Genomic DNA, 16,591 nt, shown 5'->3' with positions numbered 1-16,591 from the left:
CTCCCCGACGTTTCCGCCGCGGTTTGTTGTTTTACGCGGTCGGGGTGTGACATCAAAGTCTCTTGTTCATTAAGTATCAAGTGTCAAGTTTCTAGCATCACAAGAGTCAAGATTCACACTGTTCATGTATAAAGCATCACATAGAGTAAAAGTTTCACATAGTTTACACATCATAAGGTAGGAAGTATGAGGAGACTTGCCAAAAGATAAAAGTTTTGAAACACAGGGCATTACATAATTAAGATGGTCAAGTCGAGGTTATATTAAAAAGGTCTCCTGAAAAGACAATATAAATGATGGTTCAAGAAGAATCTCAGGTACTCGAAAATAAAAAGATCTCGATAAGTTGTAAAATGTCTAAGATATGTATGGAATCGAAATAAAAATCAACATCATTATACTTTTGTATATAATGTAGCGCTTGAAATGATAAAATGATATGGATAAAAATTTAAGATCTGTCTATGAGAAATGATTGGCCAAAAGAGAAAAGACGCGAATAAGGCAGAGCTGAATTCTCTAATGAAATGAAAAGTTTTCTGACCAACAGTCCATACAACTGAAGTTGTGAAATATGTTGGATATAAACGGGTCTTTTATGCGAATTATGTGAAAATCAAATTGAGTGATATACGGAAAAATTTGTGACACAAGAATTTTCGCAAAGACCTATGATTGATTATGATGAGACGTATCTTCATTATCCAGTGGTGGATGCATTAACTTTCCAATATCTTATTAGTCTGGTAATATAAGAGAGAATTGATATGCATCTTATGAATGTTATGTATCACTTGATGCTAAAAGTTTACATGAAAGTCCCGGAGGATTAAATTATAAAAGTCATGTAAAGTAAGTTCTCGAGAACAAATGTGATCATTTATACGAATTCGGATTTGAATAGGTTATGATTATTTTACATGTTGGAACTCATGATGAGTTTCTAAAGCAACTGAGTGCCTAAAAGCTTAATTGAAACATCTTAACGATGTAATACTTGTGCACCAAGAAACATACATAAAAAGTTGTACCCGATGATTATAACATCTCAATAAATAGTGTACGTGCATGGTAAAATATGGATTTTGGAGATAAAAGCAAGTGTTCATGACATTTTTGCGTATGATATAGATATCTATGTGTTAAATGGGCAAATTTATGTAGCAAAACTCCTAAAGAGTGAAAGCACATGCATATTAGGATAAGATGGAACGAATTCCCTCATGGATTGATAATGCCCGAAGCATTGATGTCAAAAATCTCAAGAACATATTATATGAAGTTGACAAAATATGTATGGACTAAAATAGTTGGGTCAAGTGTTGTACAACTCGAGATATTCGCATAAAAGTGATACAAGTTTGATTAAATTAGCCATGTTTTATCAACATTCTACTTTTAAAAGTTCACTATAATCCCAGTTTACAGTGATGATGTCTAGGCATCATCGAGAGAAACTGACAAACTTTTAGAGGGATAATTTTTGAATGACCTAGGCACGGTCTAATTATTACTCGAACCGCAGCTCGAGTATATATGTAATTATATTTTATCAATCCCTCAAGTACATCTAGAAGATGATGTTGGGATATTTGAGTATGGACATAGTTGAACCTTAAAGTATGTTAAAGGTTCTTAAGTCACTTGTTATAAGAAATACCTATTATCATCTCCTACCAAAGTAGAGATTCTCATTATAGAAGTACCATCGTTAAATGCATATGTGTATTAATATGTTTTGCTAGCTATGTATGGTTATAATATCTTTCACTTGAACTTATTGTCATGATATAGCATGTGTAAAGTGAGGAGACATTGGAATGAGTTAACACAAATATTTCAGGTATGAATGATATTTGATTATATTTTACTAATCCATGAAAACAAGTTTGATTAGTGTTGTAGATTTGAGAATGTAACATAGCACAATCGTGGATCATATGATTTTTGTTTTCGAGAGGAAGCATTAAGAATCTCATACAACATTGCTCAACATAAGGGATTGTACTTCAGTGGATCAAGCGACATTCTACTGGATACAAAAGCTTTGAGCAACTATCGACACACGTTACTTAAAGGCTACTTATTCAAATGAGGGGGAGTATCATACAAGTTGCATTTTTCCCTTCACTAACTAAGTTTATTTCATTTAGAGTAAGTTTTTTAATATGACAACATTATCAGGGGGGAAATAATATGCGCTGCACTCTTTTTCCCTTAGCTATGGTTTTGTCCAAATGGGTTTTTCTGGCAAGGTTTTTAACGAGACAACACCTCCACGCGTATTTGGTTGATATCCAAGAGGGAGTGTTATAAATAAATATTATTATGGTTATCAACTCCATATATAGATGTATCTTGTTTACCAAGTTTTCCTCTCCTATATATATTTTGTATTTTATTGTAAACACACTCCATAAATAATAAAAAGATATTTCTTCTTACGTTCTCTTTCTTATATTGTTTAGCTATTAAGGTTATTGTTAAAAAAAAACAAAGTATAATGATATTTTATGACACAACTTTGCCCTGGACAAACATCCCCACCACGGCAGCACCAGTACAAACACACTCTCTCTCTCTCTAAACAATCACCTTCAAATCTTTTTCCAGTTTTCACATATTTAAAATCCGATTTTCACTTTTCTAAATTCTTGTCAACAAACAAACAATCCATACACATCTTCCATGAAAGCTCTCCACCATTGCCACTCTCACTAAAGGTACATTCTATACACTCACATTCTCTGCATGTTATCCTTCTATACCACCAAATTTACACATACATCATGCCTCTCTTCGCTTACTGCATTGCGATTTGAAAACTCGCAACGTATGTAGCTGTATCTTTCCTCTTGATTCGTGATATTTTAGATTCAAATGTTTGATTTTCGAGCAATTTTGACGGCATTATCGTTTTATATAAGTCTCTGTCAGGTTTAGAAGCTTATTTTAGTGTCTTTTTGAAACTAGGGTTTTGAAAAGTTTATTTTGTGTTGTTGTTGCATGTTTTCACTCAGATCTGAAACTTTTGGCTTCAAATTTGTAGCATTTTTAGGTTCTAGTTTGAATTCGTTGTGTTGTTATTTGTTGCTCACTTGGTTTAAAAAAGTGCGAAGCGCACAAAAGTGACATCGTCTAAGATCAAATCGCAAATCGCCAAAGCGGTCGGCTTTTCATACTCGAGGCGCAAGGTGCTTATATATAGTTTTTTATATATCCTATAGGTTTTTGGCGTCCTTCACCTAAGATCTAGTTATAAATAAGGTATATATGATTTAATGTATAAATCACTTGAATGTACAACCATTTTAGCTACATGTATAACACTTTAAAGCACAAGAACACCTTCTGTACAAGATGCGCGCGCCTCAGTGGGATTTTTTTTTTTTTTAAAAAAGCTCGATTTTTGTGCGCTTTTTGTATAGAGTTCGCCTTATGTCGCACAAGGCGCAACTCTTTGCGCCTAGGGTCGCTCTACGCTTAAGCGCGCCTAAGGTGCGCTTTTCTAAACCAAGGTTGTAGATGATTTAGCTTCGTTTTGATCTGAATATAAATCTTATTATCAAGTTTTAAAAAACGAGAAGTAGGTAACAAGGTCTAAAACCGAGGCACAAAGCGTAAAACGCCAAAGTGCACCGCTTTTAGCATGATTTGTTTATGTTTTTTGTACGCAAGGCACAAAGTGCTTAGTATAATTTTTTTTATACGTATCATAGGTTTTTAGCATTTTCTTTACAAAATTTAGGTATGAAAAAGCTTAATATATAATTTACCTATGTGTACAACCTAAAAAGCTGTATGTACAACATTCTGATGCACAAAAACTCGTAATCTACTAGAGGCACGTCCCTCAGCTGTGCCCCACAGCCGTGCCTCAGGTAGCTTTTATGTGAAAATATCACGCCTCAGCGGCGCCTCATGCACACCTTGAGCCTTATGTAGTAAAAATCATGGGCCCGCGCCTAGGCGCACTTATTAAAACAAAGGTCTTACTAAAGTCACTCAAGTAATCTTGTACAATGTGTTCATAGTGTTAACAATTTTTTTTTTTTTTTATAATTAAGCGGGGCAAATGAAACATATGTGGATATTGGTTATTATCTAGTGATTATTTTTTTCTAATGCAAGTCAATGAAAGTTGGGCGAGTTTAGCGGAACAAAAAAGACTATCACTTAAGTGGCACACTCAAGAAACTTGGTTATTATTGTGTAAAATTATTTCTTTATATAATCCACATCTATTTTGGTTGATATTGTTGATTATATTAACTTCTTTTCTAATATCTGCTCATTTTTGAGAAATGCAGATGATGCAGAAGCCTCCACATGAAGATTTCTCCCTCAAGGAGACTAAACCGCACCTCGGTGGGGTAAAAGTCACCGGGGATAAGCTCACCAGCACGTATGACCTCGTGGAACAAATGCAATACGTATATGTTCGTGTTGTAAAAGCAAGAGAGTTACCATCAAAGGACATTACAGGTAGTTGTGACCCATATACCGAGGTTCGTTTGGGAAATTACAAGGGCGTGACCCGTCATTTCGAGAAGAAAACGAATCCCGAATGGAACCAAGTGTTTGCGTTCTCTAAAGAGAGAGTTCAAGCATCTGTTCTTGAGGTTACTGTGAAAGATAAGGATGTAGTTAAAGATGACTTCATCGGTCGGGTTTTATTCGATCTTAACGAGGTTCCAAAACGGGTCCCGCCAGATAGTCCGTTAGCTCCCCAATGGTATAGACTGGAAGAACGAAAAGGTGAAAAACTTAAGGGAGAGTTAATGCTTGCCGTTTGGTGGGGTACACAAGCAGACGAAGCGTTCGCTGAATCATGGCATTCCGATGCTGCAACTGTTAGCTTTGCTGACGGTGTAGCCAATATTCGGTCAAAAGTTTATCTTTCACCGAAACTTTGGTATCTTCGAGTTAACATAATCGAAGCACAAGACTTGATCCCGACAGATAAAACCAGGTTCCCTGAAGTTTACGTGAAAGCCGAACTTGGAAATCAGCATTTGCGGACAAGAATCTCTATGAACAAGTCTATTAACCCGATGTGGAATGAAGATCTCATGTTTGTCGCTGCAGAACCGTTTGAGGAGCCCTTGATTTTGAGTGTCGAAGATCGTGTTGCACCCAACAAAGATGAAGCGCTTGGAAAGTGCGTTATTCCGTTACAATACGTTGAGCGACGGTTGGACCATAAAGCTATCAATACGCGATGGTTTAATCTCGAAAAACATGCTGTCGTGGAAGGGGAAAAGAAGAAAGAAGTCAAGTTTGCTAGCAGGGTTCATATGAGAATTTGCTTAGAAGGCGGTTATCACGTTCTCGATGAATCGACTCACTACAGCAGTGATCTTCGACCGACAGCTAAACAGCTGTGGAAAAGTAGCATCGGGGTTCTCGAAGTTGGGATCTTGAGTGCTCACGGGTTAACGCCAATGAAGACGAAAGATGGACGGGCGACCACTGATGCATACTGTGTGGCCAAGTACGGGAACAAATGGATCCGAACAAGAACAATTGTGGACAGTTTTGCCCCGAAATGGAACGAGCAATATACTTGGGAGGTTTTCGACCCCTGTACTGTTGTAACCATTGGTGTTTTCGATAACTGTCATTTACACGGTGGGGATAAGGCTGGCGGGGCTAAGGACTCGAGAATCGGGAAGGTTAGGGTTCGGTTGTCAACTCTTGAAACTGACCGAGTTTACACCCATTCTTACCCGTTGTTGGTTTTGCACCCAACCGGTGTTAAGAAAATGGGTGAGATTCATTTGGCGGTTAGGTTTACATGTTCCCGTTTACTAAACATGATGCATATGTACTCCCACCCATTGTTGCCGAAAATGCACTACGTTCACCCGCTAACTGTTGCCCAGCTTGATAGCTTGAGACACCAGGCTACACAAATTGTGTCCATGCGACTCGCACGGGCGGAGCCACCGTTGAGAAAAGAGGTTGTGGAGTATATGCTAGATGTGGGTTCTCACATGTGGAGTATGAGAAGAAGTAAGGCTAATTTCTTTAGAATCATGGGGGTTTTCGGCGGGTTAATCGCGATCGGGAAATGGTTTGATCAAATCTGTAACTGGAAGAATCCCATAACCACTGTTCTTATCCATATCCTGTTCTTGATACTGGTTTTGTACCCAGAACTTATTTTACCAACCGTTTTTCTCTACCTTTTCTTAATTGGAATATGGTACTACAAATGGAGACCGAGAAACCCGCCCCACATGGACACGCGTCTCTCATGTGCTGATAATGCTCACCCTGATGAACTTGATGAAGAGTTCGACACGTTTCCGACTTCTCGCCCTCCTGATCTTGTGAGAATGAGATATGATCGGTTAAGAAGTATTGCGGGTAGGATTCAGACGGTTGTCGGTGATTTGGCAACTCAAGGAGAAAGGTTTCAGTCGTTACTCAGCTGGAGAGACCCGAGAGCTACTGCATTGTTTCTGATTTTCTGTTTGGTTGCTGCCGTTGTTCTTTATGTCACACCTTTCCAAGTCGTGACCCTTATTACAGGTTTCTATGTGTTGAGACATCCCAAGTTCCGCCATAAGCTACCCGGGGTTCCGCTCAATTTCTTCAGGAGATTGCCAGCTAAAACTGATTCCATGCTATGATTAACAGAGGTCAGTTTTGGTTACTTTTATGTCTGGCAAGACAGGCGGGTCGGGTCACAATGGGTTCAAAAAACAGTGGTCGTGGGTGTGCTCGTCCATAGGGACCCATTATAAGCTGTCTAGTATTTAAGAGTCACCCCGTGCCATTGTTTGATTTGAGTTGACCCATTCTGACCTGCTATTTGACTTGACCCATATGAGCCCGAGTGTAATTTTCTTTATCCAAATCAACCCATCTACTGATTAGTGGGTCATGATTTACTGACAGGTCATATGGAAGCTAAACGATTTGCAGGGTATTCAAATCTTTTTATTACATTGGTAACTATATACTTTTTGTAATCATATTCGACACAATCTATTTACAGAACCCAAAAAATCGATAAAAGAAGTGTTTTGAGGATCTGTTGACCGACCCTGCCTGTCTTGACCTGTGTTTAAAGTCGAACACATTTTGACCGTTAACCCAGCACAGCCATTTTGCCATCTTTAGCTTATATATCCTTTGTGTTTGTAGTTCATAGAAAGAAGGCAAGGAGTATAATCGGAAAGGTGCATCATCCTGGTATGCTGATTTCTGTGTTAGAGAGTTTACTTTGATCATCTTTTCATTTGTGGCTATTGATTTGAAGCTATCTATAGTTTTTATTTACATGGAAAACTGCTGCAAGATTATTGAACCATAATGGATTTTATGAACTAGCATATGAATATTTATTAACTTGTGTTTATTGTGTTTGTGCACTCTCAATACACATAACAATGTTGTTTTAAAGCTGATTAGGAATCGAACCGAACCGCTGGACTGTAATTGGGTTGGAAACCCCTCCATGAAAACCGGTTTGGAGCTTCACTTATCCTTACCCACTTAGAAAATTGGTTTGGAACCGAACTAGTTTTGACTTTTGTTGACCAGACCAAAACCGTAACCGGTTTGGAAAAAATGATTTGTTTACCTCTAATTTCAATCCACACATTTAATATGGTTTGTTTATGACGATTACGGTAAAATGAAACATTTCAAACGATTATAAAAAGTAGGGTAAATTACACTTTTCGTCCTTTATGTTTGTATCGGATTGCAATGGATAGACTTTAAGTTCAATAATTACAGTCACAATCCTTTATTTGGAAAACCTATTACACCATACGTCCTTTAGCACTAACTAGATTAAAATTTTCAGTTAACTATAGCATGTGCCTTGCACATGAGGGAGGGTATGTAGTAATTTTACCTATTATATTTAAAATATATCTTATTTTCCCTTCATTTTCACATCCACACAACCTAAAACCTCATCCCCTTTCTCTCTTCTTTCTCATCTCAACTTATCACACTGGTTGTTGCCGTCATCCTCACCTGCAATCCCATTCCATCTCTTCCTGAACAAACTTGCGAGGTCTCAACTTATCAGACCGGTAATCCGATAGATCTATGTTATTTAAACATGAACAATCACAGTACAACAAAAGGATAAATTTATCCTTTTGTAAAATCAAATAAGATGAACATAGTCAAGAAGGCAAACTTTTGATGATACATAATTGTAACTCAAAAATTGTTTAAATCCGGGTTAATTCCAAGCCAGAAAAGATGAAAATTTTACACAACCCCAAAATAATAATAATTAAAAAAAAGATTTAACACAAATTGTTGTTGATAACCAGAATTCACAAATTTAATCCAACTAGAACACAAAAATACTCAAACTTCTGTATAAAGATGAAGATTTAAAACAACACCATGACAAAAGAAAGCCAAGATTCAACACAAAATGTTGTATTATAAACAAACTCATAAACTTTACCCAGCTAGAACACAAAAAGATTCAGACTTTTAACACAAAAGACAAGATTTCAATAACTAAAAGCACAATCCTTGACCATCAACCCTCCTTGCCCAACACTCCCATACGACCATCATCCCCCGCTTGACGCAACTTTAGGGTTTCTCCTTACTAAATATGAACCTTCTGGTGGAAGATGATGCCAGTGGTTGATGTTTGAACGATAATGCTTTGTGGGGATCGGTGGTTCTCCGCAGTGGCGATTATGGTGTTTCCGACTAGGTCTGTGCCGGTGAGGGTTTGGCCGGACTTGGATGGAGGTATAAACTAGAGAGAGAGAGGGTAAGAGAGAGATTAGGGATTGCAGGTGAACTATGTTATTGATTTTGTGGATGAGTTAATTATTAACATAAAATTACTTACCTACCCTCATGTGCAAGGCACATGCTCTAGTTAACTGAAAATTTTAACTTGGTTAGTGCTAAAGGACGTAGGGTGTAACATGTTTTCCAATTAAAGGATTGTGACTGTAATTATTGAACTTAAAGGCTATGCATTGCAATCCGATACAAACATAAAGGACGAAAAGTGTTATTTACCCTAAAAAGTAAGAGATGCCCTTCAATTTAACGTTTACCTAATTTCTCTAAAACACATGAATTATTTTTGAGAAAAAATGTTTGGATAGTTCCTGTGGTTTGCCTATTTTTCACCTTTAGTCCCTAACTTTCTAAAATTACAGCTATAGTCTTCAACTTTTGCAATTTCGTTCCCGGATAGTCTCTGACGTGGATGGGGGTTAGTTTTTGGTGTTAAGTGGATGTGAAATTACTAAAATGCCCTTTTTATTAAAAACCTTAATCCTTCATTATCTTCTTCTTCTAGATCAGAACTGCCATCACCACCACCTCTGTCATAACCACCACCATCTGCCTTCCACAAAAGGAGCTTAATGGTGGAGCACGGTAGCCGGAGAAGACGGCTGGTGATGAACCAAGTCCACTACAAGGTTACATGACCCCAACGCTTTAACTCGTCACATACCTCCCTCCCAAAACTTCTCAATAACCATCGCTCACTCCGACTTCAACCCATCGGATTCTTCCAACCACCCTCATCTAACCTTCTTCTACCTACCAACACCTCCGACACCGACATCTCCGTTGGGTTCACTAACTTCTTCAAAACCCTCAACAATAACTGCAAAACCCACCTCCAAACTCACCTTATTCAGATCATAAATGCACAAAACAACAGTTCTGATAAAGAATCAGTTGTTATTCATGAAAATTTAACCTTTTTTGTCGTAATAGTTGCCGGCGATCCTCTTATGTGGCAGTAGTGTAGCTTTCTTTCCTGCTTTTAATGTTATTCCTAAATTGCATCAAGATGGTAACTTTCCTCCACCAGGTGAGTCATTATTCAAGATGGTAACTTTCCTCCACCAGGTGAGTCATTATTCAAGATGGTAACTTTCCTCCAACAGGTGAGTCTTTCTTTCCTGGGTGTAGTGGTGGTTGTTGCTGCAACAAATATAAGACCAAGGATAGTGACTGTGCATGCTAGGCAAAAGGGTTCAAGGGTTTCGATTTGCCTAACATATATCGTGGGGGCCCCCCACGTATGCAATACGTAGGGTTGGATCACTTAGTTATTGCTTGCTTTGAATTCTAGATTGAAGAATATTCAACCCTGAATATTTGTATGCAATGTGATAGTATTGAAGTGAGTGAATAATAGAACATGCATGTATGTCACAACCCCCGACCCCACCCTGGGAGCGGGAGCCGTGAGCCAGTCAGATGGTATCGGTGTTTATTAATTTGGCAGCGGAAAACTTTCATCAGGACCGTAGTTAGGAAATATTTTTATCAGAGTTAAACACCAAAATGTTTAAAACAAATAAATGGGATGAAACCCAAGTTTTTGTGATAATATATTTATAGTAAACAAGTGGGACAAAACCCAACTTTTCATTGGTGTTGTATTTATATGGATAAACCATAATTATTGAAAACAATTCTCCTTTTTATTTAGGTAACTTTTATAGCCAATTTTCTAAGCCTTCAGTGCTCTCCAGCTGGCTTTTATGGGCTTCATACTAAGTTACCTGAAATGCGTTTTAAAAAGTTTTATCAGCAAGAAATACTGGTGAGTGCATCCCAGTTTAATCAAAACAGGATATTTTATATTTTTACAGTATTGAGAACAATTACAATGTTTTTATCTACCCAATTACCACCCACGGTACTGTCCATCCTGACTTGTGGTCATGCTACTACTCACAGTGTAGTAACAAGTAATGTATACAAAACCCCAACCTACCGACAGTAATTGTAGAATACATAGACTTAACCACTGTAATTGTAGAATACATAGACTTAATCACTGTTATTGTGACACTCGAGGTTTTTCCGAACGATCACCTTGTAATATTTTGTGTATATATATATATTAGTAAATGAAAACGTGATTTTTACTTGATATGTGACGTATGTATGTATTATATATGTAAATATGAGAGCCGAAACCACGACCCGAGACCATGACTCGCAACCGGGCGGTTGCGAGTGGGTCACTCGGTTGCGAGTGGGCCTTTGGGCCGTAACCGGTTTGGGTCGAAACCCCCAAGCCCAACCCGAAACACCCTATGAATATATATCCCACCTCCTCCTCATTTCCTTCATTTGTTACACCAAACAAACACACACCTCTTCTATTTTCTCTCAACTAAAAACCCCAAGCCAACAACATCCAAACTCTTCCAAACTTTCGGTTCAAGCTCAAGGATCTCGGACAAGGAAACTCGGTCAAGACCAATTCGGACACTCCATCTTCTCGGTTCTCTTTTCTTTGTTTTCGGCTCCTCCTTTCATAACCGGTTAGTGTTATCTTTGTGTATCTTTTGTGTATAAGATTTATGTGGGTTAAATGAACTAGAAATATTATGCTTGGTTAGAAATACTATGCATGATTTTTAGGAAGATTGTGAAGTTTTGACTATGTGTGTTAAACCCTATGTATGATACTTGCTAACATGCTTAAATGGTTATGGAATAATGGTTTAAGGATGTTTAGGGCCAACCGAGTTATGTTAATGCCACTAAGTGTATGTTTTACTTGTTCTTGCATATTAATCTTGTTAGAAATAGGTGATTTTCGGTCCAAAATGTGTGATTATGTTGGCATGAAAACCCTAGAAAAACTATGAACTTGATGAACTTGTTGAAGATAGTTTGAAGATTTTAAAATGGTAATGTTTGATCTATTGTTGTATATGGTCAAAATTAGGAAAAGTGTTTGTAGAAACCCTATTGGCTGTTTCCAAATATGGGTCTGATTTCATATGTACAATTTGGACTGTCTTTTCTGCATCATCACGTGTATATGAAAGTGACAGATTACGACTCGCAACGACAGCATTCCGACTCGCAACGACAGCATTCCGACTCGCAACGACGGCATTACGACTCGAAACCACACGGTTGCGACTCGCAACCAAAGCATGACAAGTCGAAACCACGAGATTTCGACTCGAGACTACGACGGTTGCGACTCGCAACCAACACGTGACAACTCGAGACCACGATTGCGACTCGCAACCATAACGAGACAAGCCGAGACCACCTGGTTGCGACTCGAGACAAGCTGGTTGCGAGTGGGCTGTCCATTTTGGTTATTGGGCCATTCTGTGTTAACTTGGACTATCTGTTAAATGGACTATGTGATGCGGTTGACTGTTTAATTGTTTAGGCCGGCCCAATAACCCAATGACTGTTTACTTATATGCTTGATACGTGCCTATATGTGTTTTACGTGAATGATTGTGCACCGAACCTGACCTATACCGGTAACCATGTTAGGACGTGGTGACCAACGTGATTGACAAGTAACCTAAACCTACCGAGCAACCCAAGGTGAGTTCACAACTTAAAAGCATGCGTCCCGGTGGTTTGGGACACGAGACTAAAACAATCCTATCCCCTGGTAAAAGGGGATACCATTTACATACCTTCCCTAGTCATTGGGAACAAAACTTACTTTTCCTTCCCGGATATTGGGAAACCTTTTGGTTAATTACTGTTTATACGGATTGCAACTAACGGCACTAAACGAAACTCTATCACTCAAGTCCCTACTACAAATACCGATTAGTCGCCGGGTTAGGCGAACGGGTTATTAGTTGATAGCGCTATTTAGGTGTTTACCAGCCTCACACCGTGCCCTGGTCTGGGACGGGCGTGAACTAATGTACTCAGATATTCGTCAATGATGATAGAACATTGACATCGGGGCATCCTGCGGATACGCAACGGTTACCTAGTGTTCGGTATTGGAAAAACAGTTTAGTCGCTAACTTTTGGGGTAGCTCCCCAGGGCATGTATAAACGGATAAATTAACCGGCGAAACAAAGTTTTTGGTAATTAAAACTGGACAACTAGTGAACTCACTCAGCATTATTGTTGACCCCTTACTGCATGCTTTGCAGGTAACCAGTGACGAAGGAGCTTGCAGCTTGGGAACGTGTAGTGTCTGTTCACCCTTGTGTTGGGTGTTACCTTATTTTGAATCATGAACTTTGTTTTAAACTACCTTACTTATGCTTCCGCTATTTATTACTGTTTTGAACTTAACACTTTAAACTCTGAACTTAATATTTGCTAAGCTTATGATTAGTAAGTATTACTTTTGTTATCAACTTAAGTATTCAGTATAATTGGTGGCTGGATCCTGGTCGGTCACGCCCCCGAAGCGGGTGTTATCCGCAGGTGGATTTTGGGGGTGTGACAGATTGGTATCAGAGCCATTGGTTATAGTGAACTTGGTTTTAAAAAGGAAAAATCTTTTTGGAGAAAACCAGACTATAACCCGTGACTCGTAACGACACTACACTCTAAGTGCAAGGCTCGACACTTTTGACCTCATAGCTCGGACCAGTGTTTACTTGTTTGCTTTATGTTCCTGTTATGCTATACGTACTAGTGTGCCTAAACTAGATAGATACACCTCTCTCTTCTATCTCATTCTCGCTACACTACGACATCACACTCATACTATGTTTTCTGGTTATGAAGACAATGAGTGGACGCGGAAGAGGAAACATTAACATGACGCAGGCTCAGTTCACTAACCTGCTCAACACAGTGGCTGCGGCTTTTGCAGCCCACCCCATAGGTAAGCTCGTTGCTTTAGGATGTATAGATCCTACCGCCACATCGACTTTTCGCCTCTAAACCTATACGCTTCGCTTCTCACGAACAGGTCAGCATGCACCTGCGCAACCACCAGTGTGTACTTTCAAAACTTTCATGGATTGCAAGCCTCTCCCTTTCAACGGCACTGAGGGTGCCATAGGTCTTCTGCATTGGATTGAGAAAATTGAAGCTGTTTTTGCTGTTTGCGAGTGTCCGCCTGCAAATTGGGTGAAATTTGCTACTGCTACGCTTGAAGGAAGCGCGCTTTCTTGGTGGAAGGCGCAGATTCAGATGTTTGGTTTGGAAACTGCAAATGCTACGGCATGGGAGGATTTCAAGGATATGATTAAGGATGAATACTGTCACCGGGATGACATCCACAAGCTTGAGAACGAGTACTATGAACTCAAGATGGTTGGGTCGGAAATTGAAACTTACACCAAGTTGTCCAATGACTATGCTGCTCTCTGCCCGAACATGTCCCGACCAATGTACCGAAGGATCGAACTGTACATCAAGGGTTTGGCTCCAGAGATTCGAAGCCATGTAACTTCAGCCAACCACACTACCATTCAGCCGATTGTTCGACTTGCTCACAAACTTACTGATCAGGCCGTAGAAGAGGGCCGGTTGCCCAAAAGGATCAATGCTACCGTCGGAACTTCTAGTGACAACAAACGTAAGTGGGAAGGAAATCCAAGCAAGGATGCTAACCCCACTCAGGCCCCAGCACAGCAAAGGAAAACCGAAAACAACAAGGGCGCTCAACAACAGGGTGGCTATCGTGGAAACCACCCCAAGTGCAACAAGTGCAATCGACATCACAGCGGGCAGTGTGTGAAGGGTCAGTGTCAGCGATGTAACAAAATGGGGCATGAGGCCAAGGATTGCAGAAGTCAGTTCCCAGCTAGACAGAACCAGCAGCAACCCCAACAGCAACAGCAGCAGGGAAACAACCGGGCATGTTTTAAGTGTGGAGCTGAGGGGCACTTTAAGAAGGATTGCCCTGAACTGAATCAGAATCGCAACAATAATCAGGGAGCTGGGAACAACAACCAGAACAACAATGCTGGGAATGGTGCTAGAGGAAGGGCTTTCGTGATTGGAGCTGGTGAAGCAAGGAATGACCCCAATGTCGTGACGGGTAAGTTCCTACTCGATGATCGTTATGTTTCTGTGTTATTTGATTCCGGTGCCGATGCTAGTTATGTATCCCTACGTATTAGTAAGAAGCTTAAGCGTCCGCTTTCGTTACTAAGTTCTCCTCATGTCGTCGAGTTAGCTAATGGTAGAAACATCGAGGCCTCACACGTTGTCAAGGGTTGCAAACTAGAGTTGTCTGGTCAGACATTTAGTATCGACCTTTTCCCTGTTACTCTTGGAAGCTTCGACGTCGTTATTGGTATGGATTGGTTATCCAAGCATCGCGCTGAGATCCTCTGTCAAGAGAAAGCAGTTCGTATTCCTCGCCGTTCTGGCAAACCCCTCATTGTACAAGGTGGCAAGGGTGGAGAAATCTCCGGCATTATCTCGTTCTTGAAGGCCCAGAAGTGTTTACGGAAAGGGCACACCGCTATCTTGGCACTTGTTACCAACACGCAGGAAAAGGAAAAGAGGATTGAAGACTTTCCAGTAGTACGCGACTATCCCGAGGTATTTCCTGAGGAATTACCTGGACTCCCTCCCCACCGTCAGGTCGAATTCCAAATCGAGCTAGCTCCCGGAGCAGCGCCTATAGCTCGTGCACCTTATCGACTAGCCCCCGCAGAATTGAAGGAACTCTCTATTCAACTACAGGAACTTTTGGATAAAGGATTTATCCGTCCTAGCTCATCACCCTGGGGAGCACCGGTACTCTTTGTTAAGAAGAAGGATGGCACGTTCCGAATGTGCATAGACTATCGTGAGTTGAACAAGGTTACCATCAAGAATCGTTACCCTCTCCCGCGAATCGACGATTTGTTTGATCAACTGCAAGGATCGAGCTACTATTCTAAGATTGACCTGCGATCAGGCTACCATCAGTTAAGGGTCCGTAACGAAGACATCTCCAAAACGGCATTCAGAACTCGTTATGGTCATTATGAATTCCTCGTTATGCCCTTTGGAATGACCAACGCCCCTGCAGTGTTCATGGATCTCATGAACCGGGTATGCAAACCCTACCTCGACAAATTTGTGATCGTGTTTATAGACGACATCTTGATCTACTCGAAAAGTCAGGAAGAGCATGAACAGCACCTACGCCTTATCCTCGAACTCCTTCGCAACGAGCAACTGTATGCCAAGTTCTCGAAATGCGACTTCTGGCTTCGAGAAGTCCATTTCCTTGGGCACGTGGTTAACAAGGACGGAATCCACGTCGACCCAGCTAAGATCGACTCTATAAAGAATTGGCCTACCCCTAAAACTCCCACTGAAGTTCGCCAATTCTTGGGATTGGCAGGTTACTACCGCAGATTTATTCAGGGATTCTCTAAGATTGCACAACCTCTCACGACACTCACTCAGAAAGGCGTCACCTACAAGTGGAATGAAGCACAGGAATCTGCTTTTCAGAGGCTTAAGGATAACCTCTGCAGTGCTCCAATTCTCTCGTTACCTGAAGGAACGGACGACCTTGTGGTTTACTGTGATGCGTCTATTCATGGGCTCGGTTGCGTGTTGATGCAACGCGAGAAAGTTATTGCTTATGCCTCTCGACAACTTAAGACACATGAAAGGAACTACACAACACACGACTTGGAGCTAGGAGCAGTGATATTTGCGCTTAAGATATGGAGACATTACCTGTACGGTACCAAGTGCACCATTTACACCGATCATAGGAGTCTCGAGCATATCTTCAAGCAGAAGGAGTTAAACATGCGACAACGCCGATGGGTCGAACTTCTGAATGATTATGAATGCGCCATCAAGTACCACCCGGGCAAGGCCAATGTCGTGGCAGACGCCCTCAGCCGAAAGGAC

General features: G+C 40.3%; 1 protein-coding gene across 5 annotated transcripts; it reads left to right on the top strand.

Annotated features, from left to right (window-relative positions):
* The first annotated feature begins 2,529 nt into the window (after window positions 1-2,529).
* On the top strand, window positions 2,530-7,369 carry LOC110912574 (FT-interacting protein 3). 5 transcript variants are annotated; one of them, XR_002578025.1, is made up of 4 exons: window positions 2,530-2,723; window positions 4,311-6,647; window positions 6,907-6,959; window positions 7,156-7,369. XR_002578025.1 is itself a non-coding variant. In XM_022157345.1 (4 exons), exon 2 carries the CDS (start codon window positions 4,311-4,313, stop codon window positions 6,636-6,638), a length of 2,328 nt encoding a protein of 775 aa, XP_022013037.1. In that variant the 5' UTR covers window positions 2,530-2,723; the 3' UTR covers window positions 6,639-6,647; window positions 6,907-6,934; window positions 7,156-7,369. The 5 variants fall into 5 exon arrangements, 4 of the variants coding, with proteins under 4 accessions (XP_022013037.1, XP_022013034.1, XP_022013033.1 ...); XM_022157345.1 differs by having other exon boundaries at window positions 6,907-6,934; XM_022157342.2 differs by lacking the exon at window positions 6,907-6,959 and having other exon boundaries at window positions 2,530-2,720; window positions 4,309-6,647.
* Window positions 7,370-16,591: the final 9,222 nt, after the last annotated feature.

Source organism: Helianthus annuus, chromosome 4 (assembly GCF_002127325.2).
Source record: "Helianthus annuus cultivar XRQ/B chromosome 4, HanXRQr2.0-SUNRISE, whole genome shotgun sequence".
Taxonomy (NCBI): domain Eukaryota; kingdom Viridiplantae; phylum Streptophyta; class Magnoliopsida; order Asterales; family Asteraceae; genus Helianthus; species Helianthus annuus.
The sequence above is the reverse complement of the archived record's forward strand: the minus strand, read 5'-3'. Positions and strand labels throughout refer to the sequence as shown.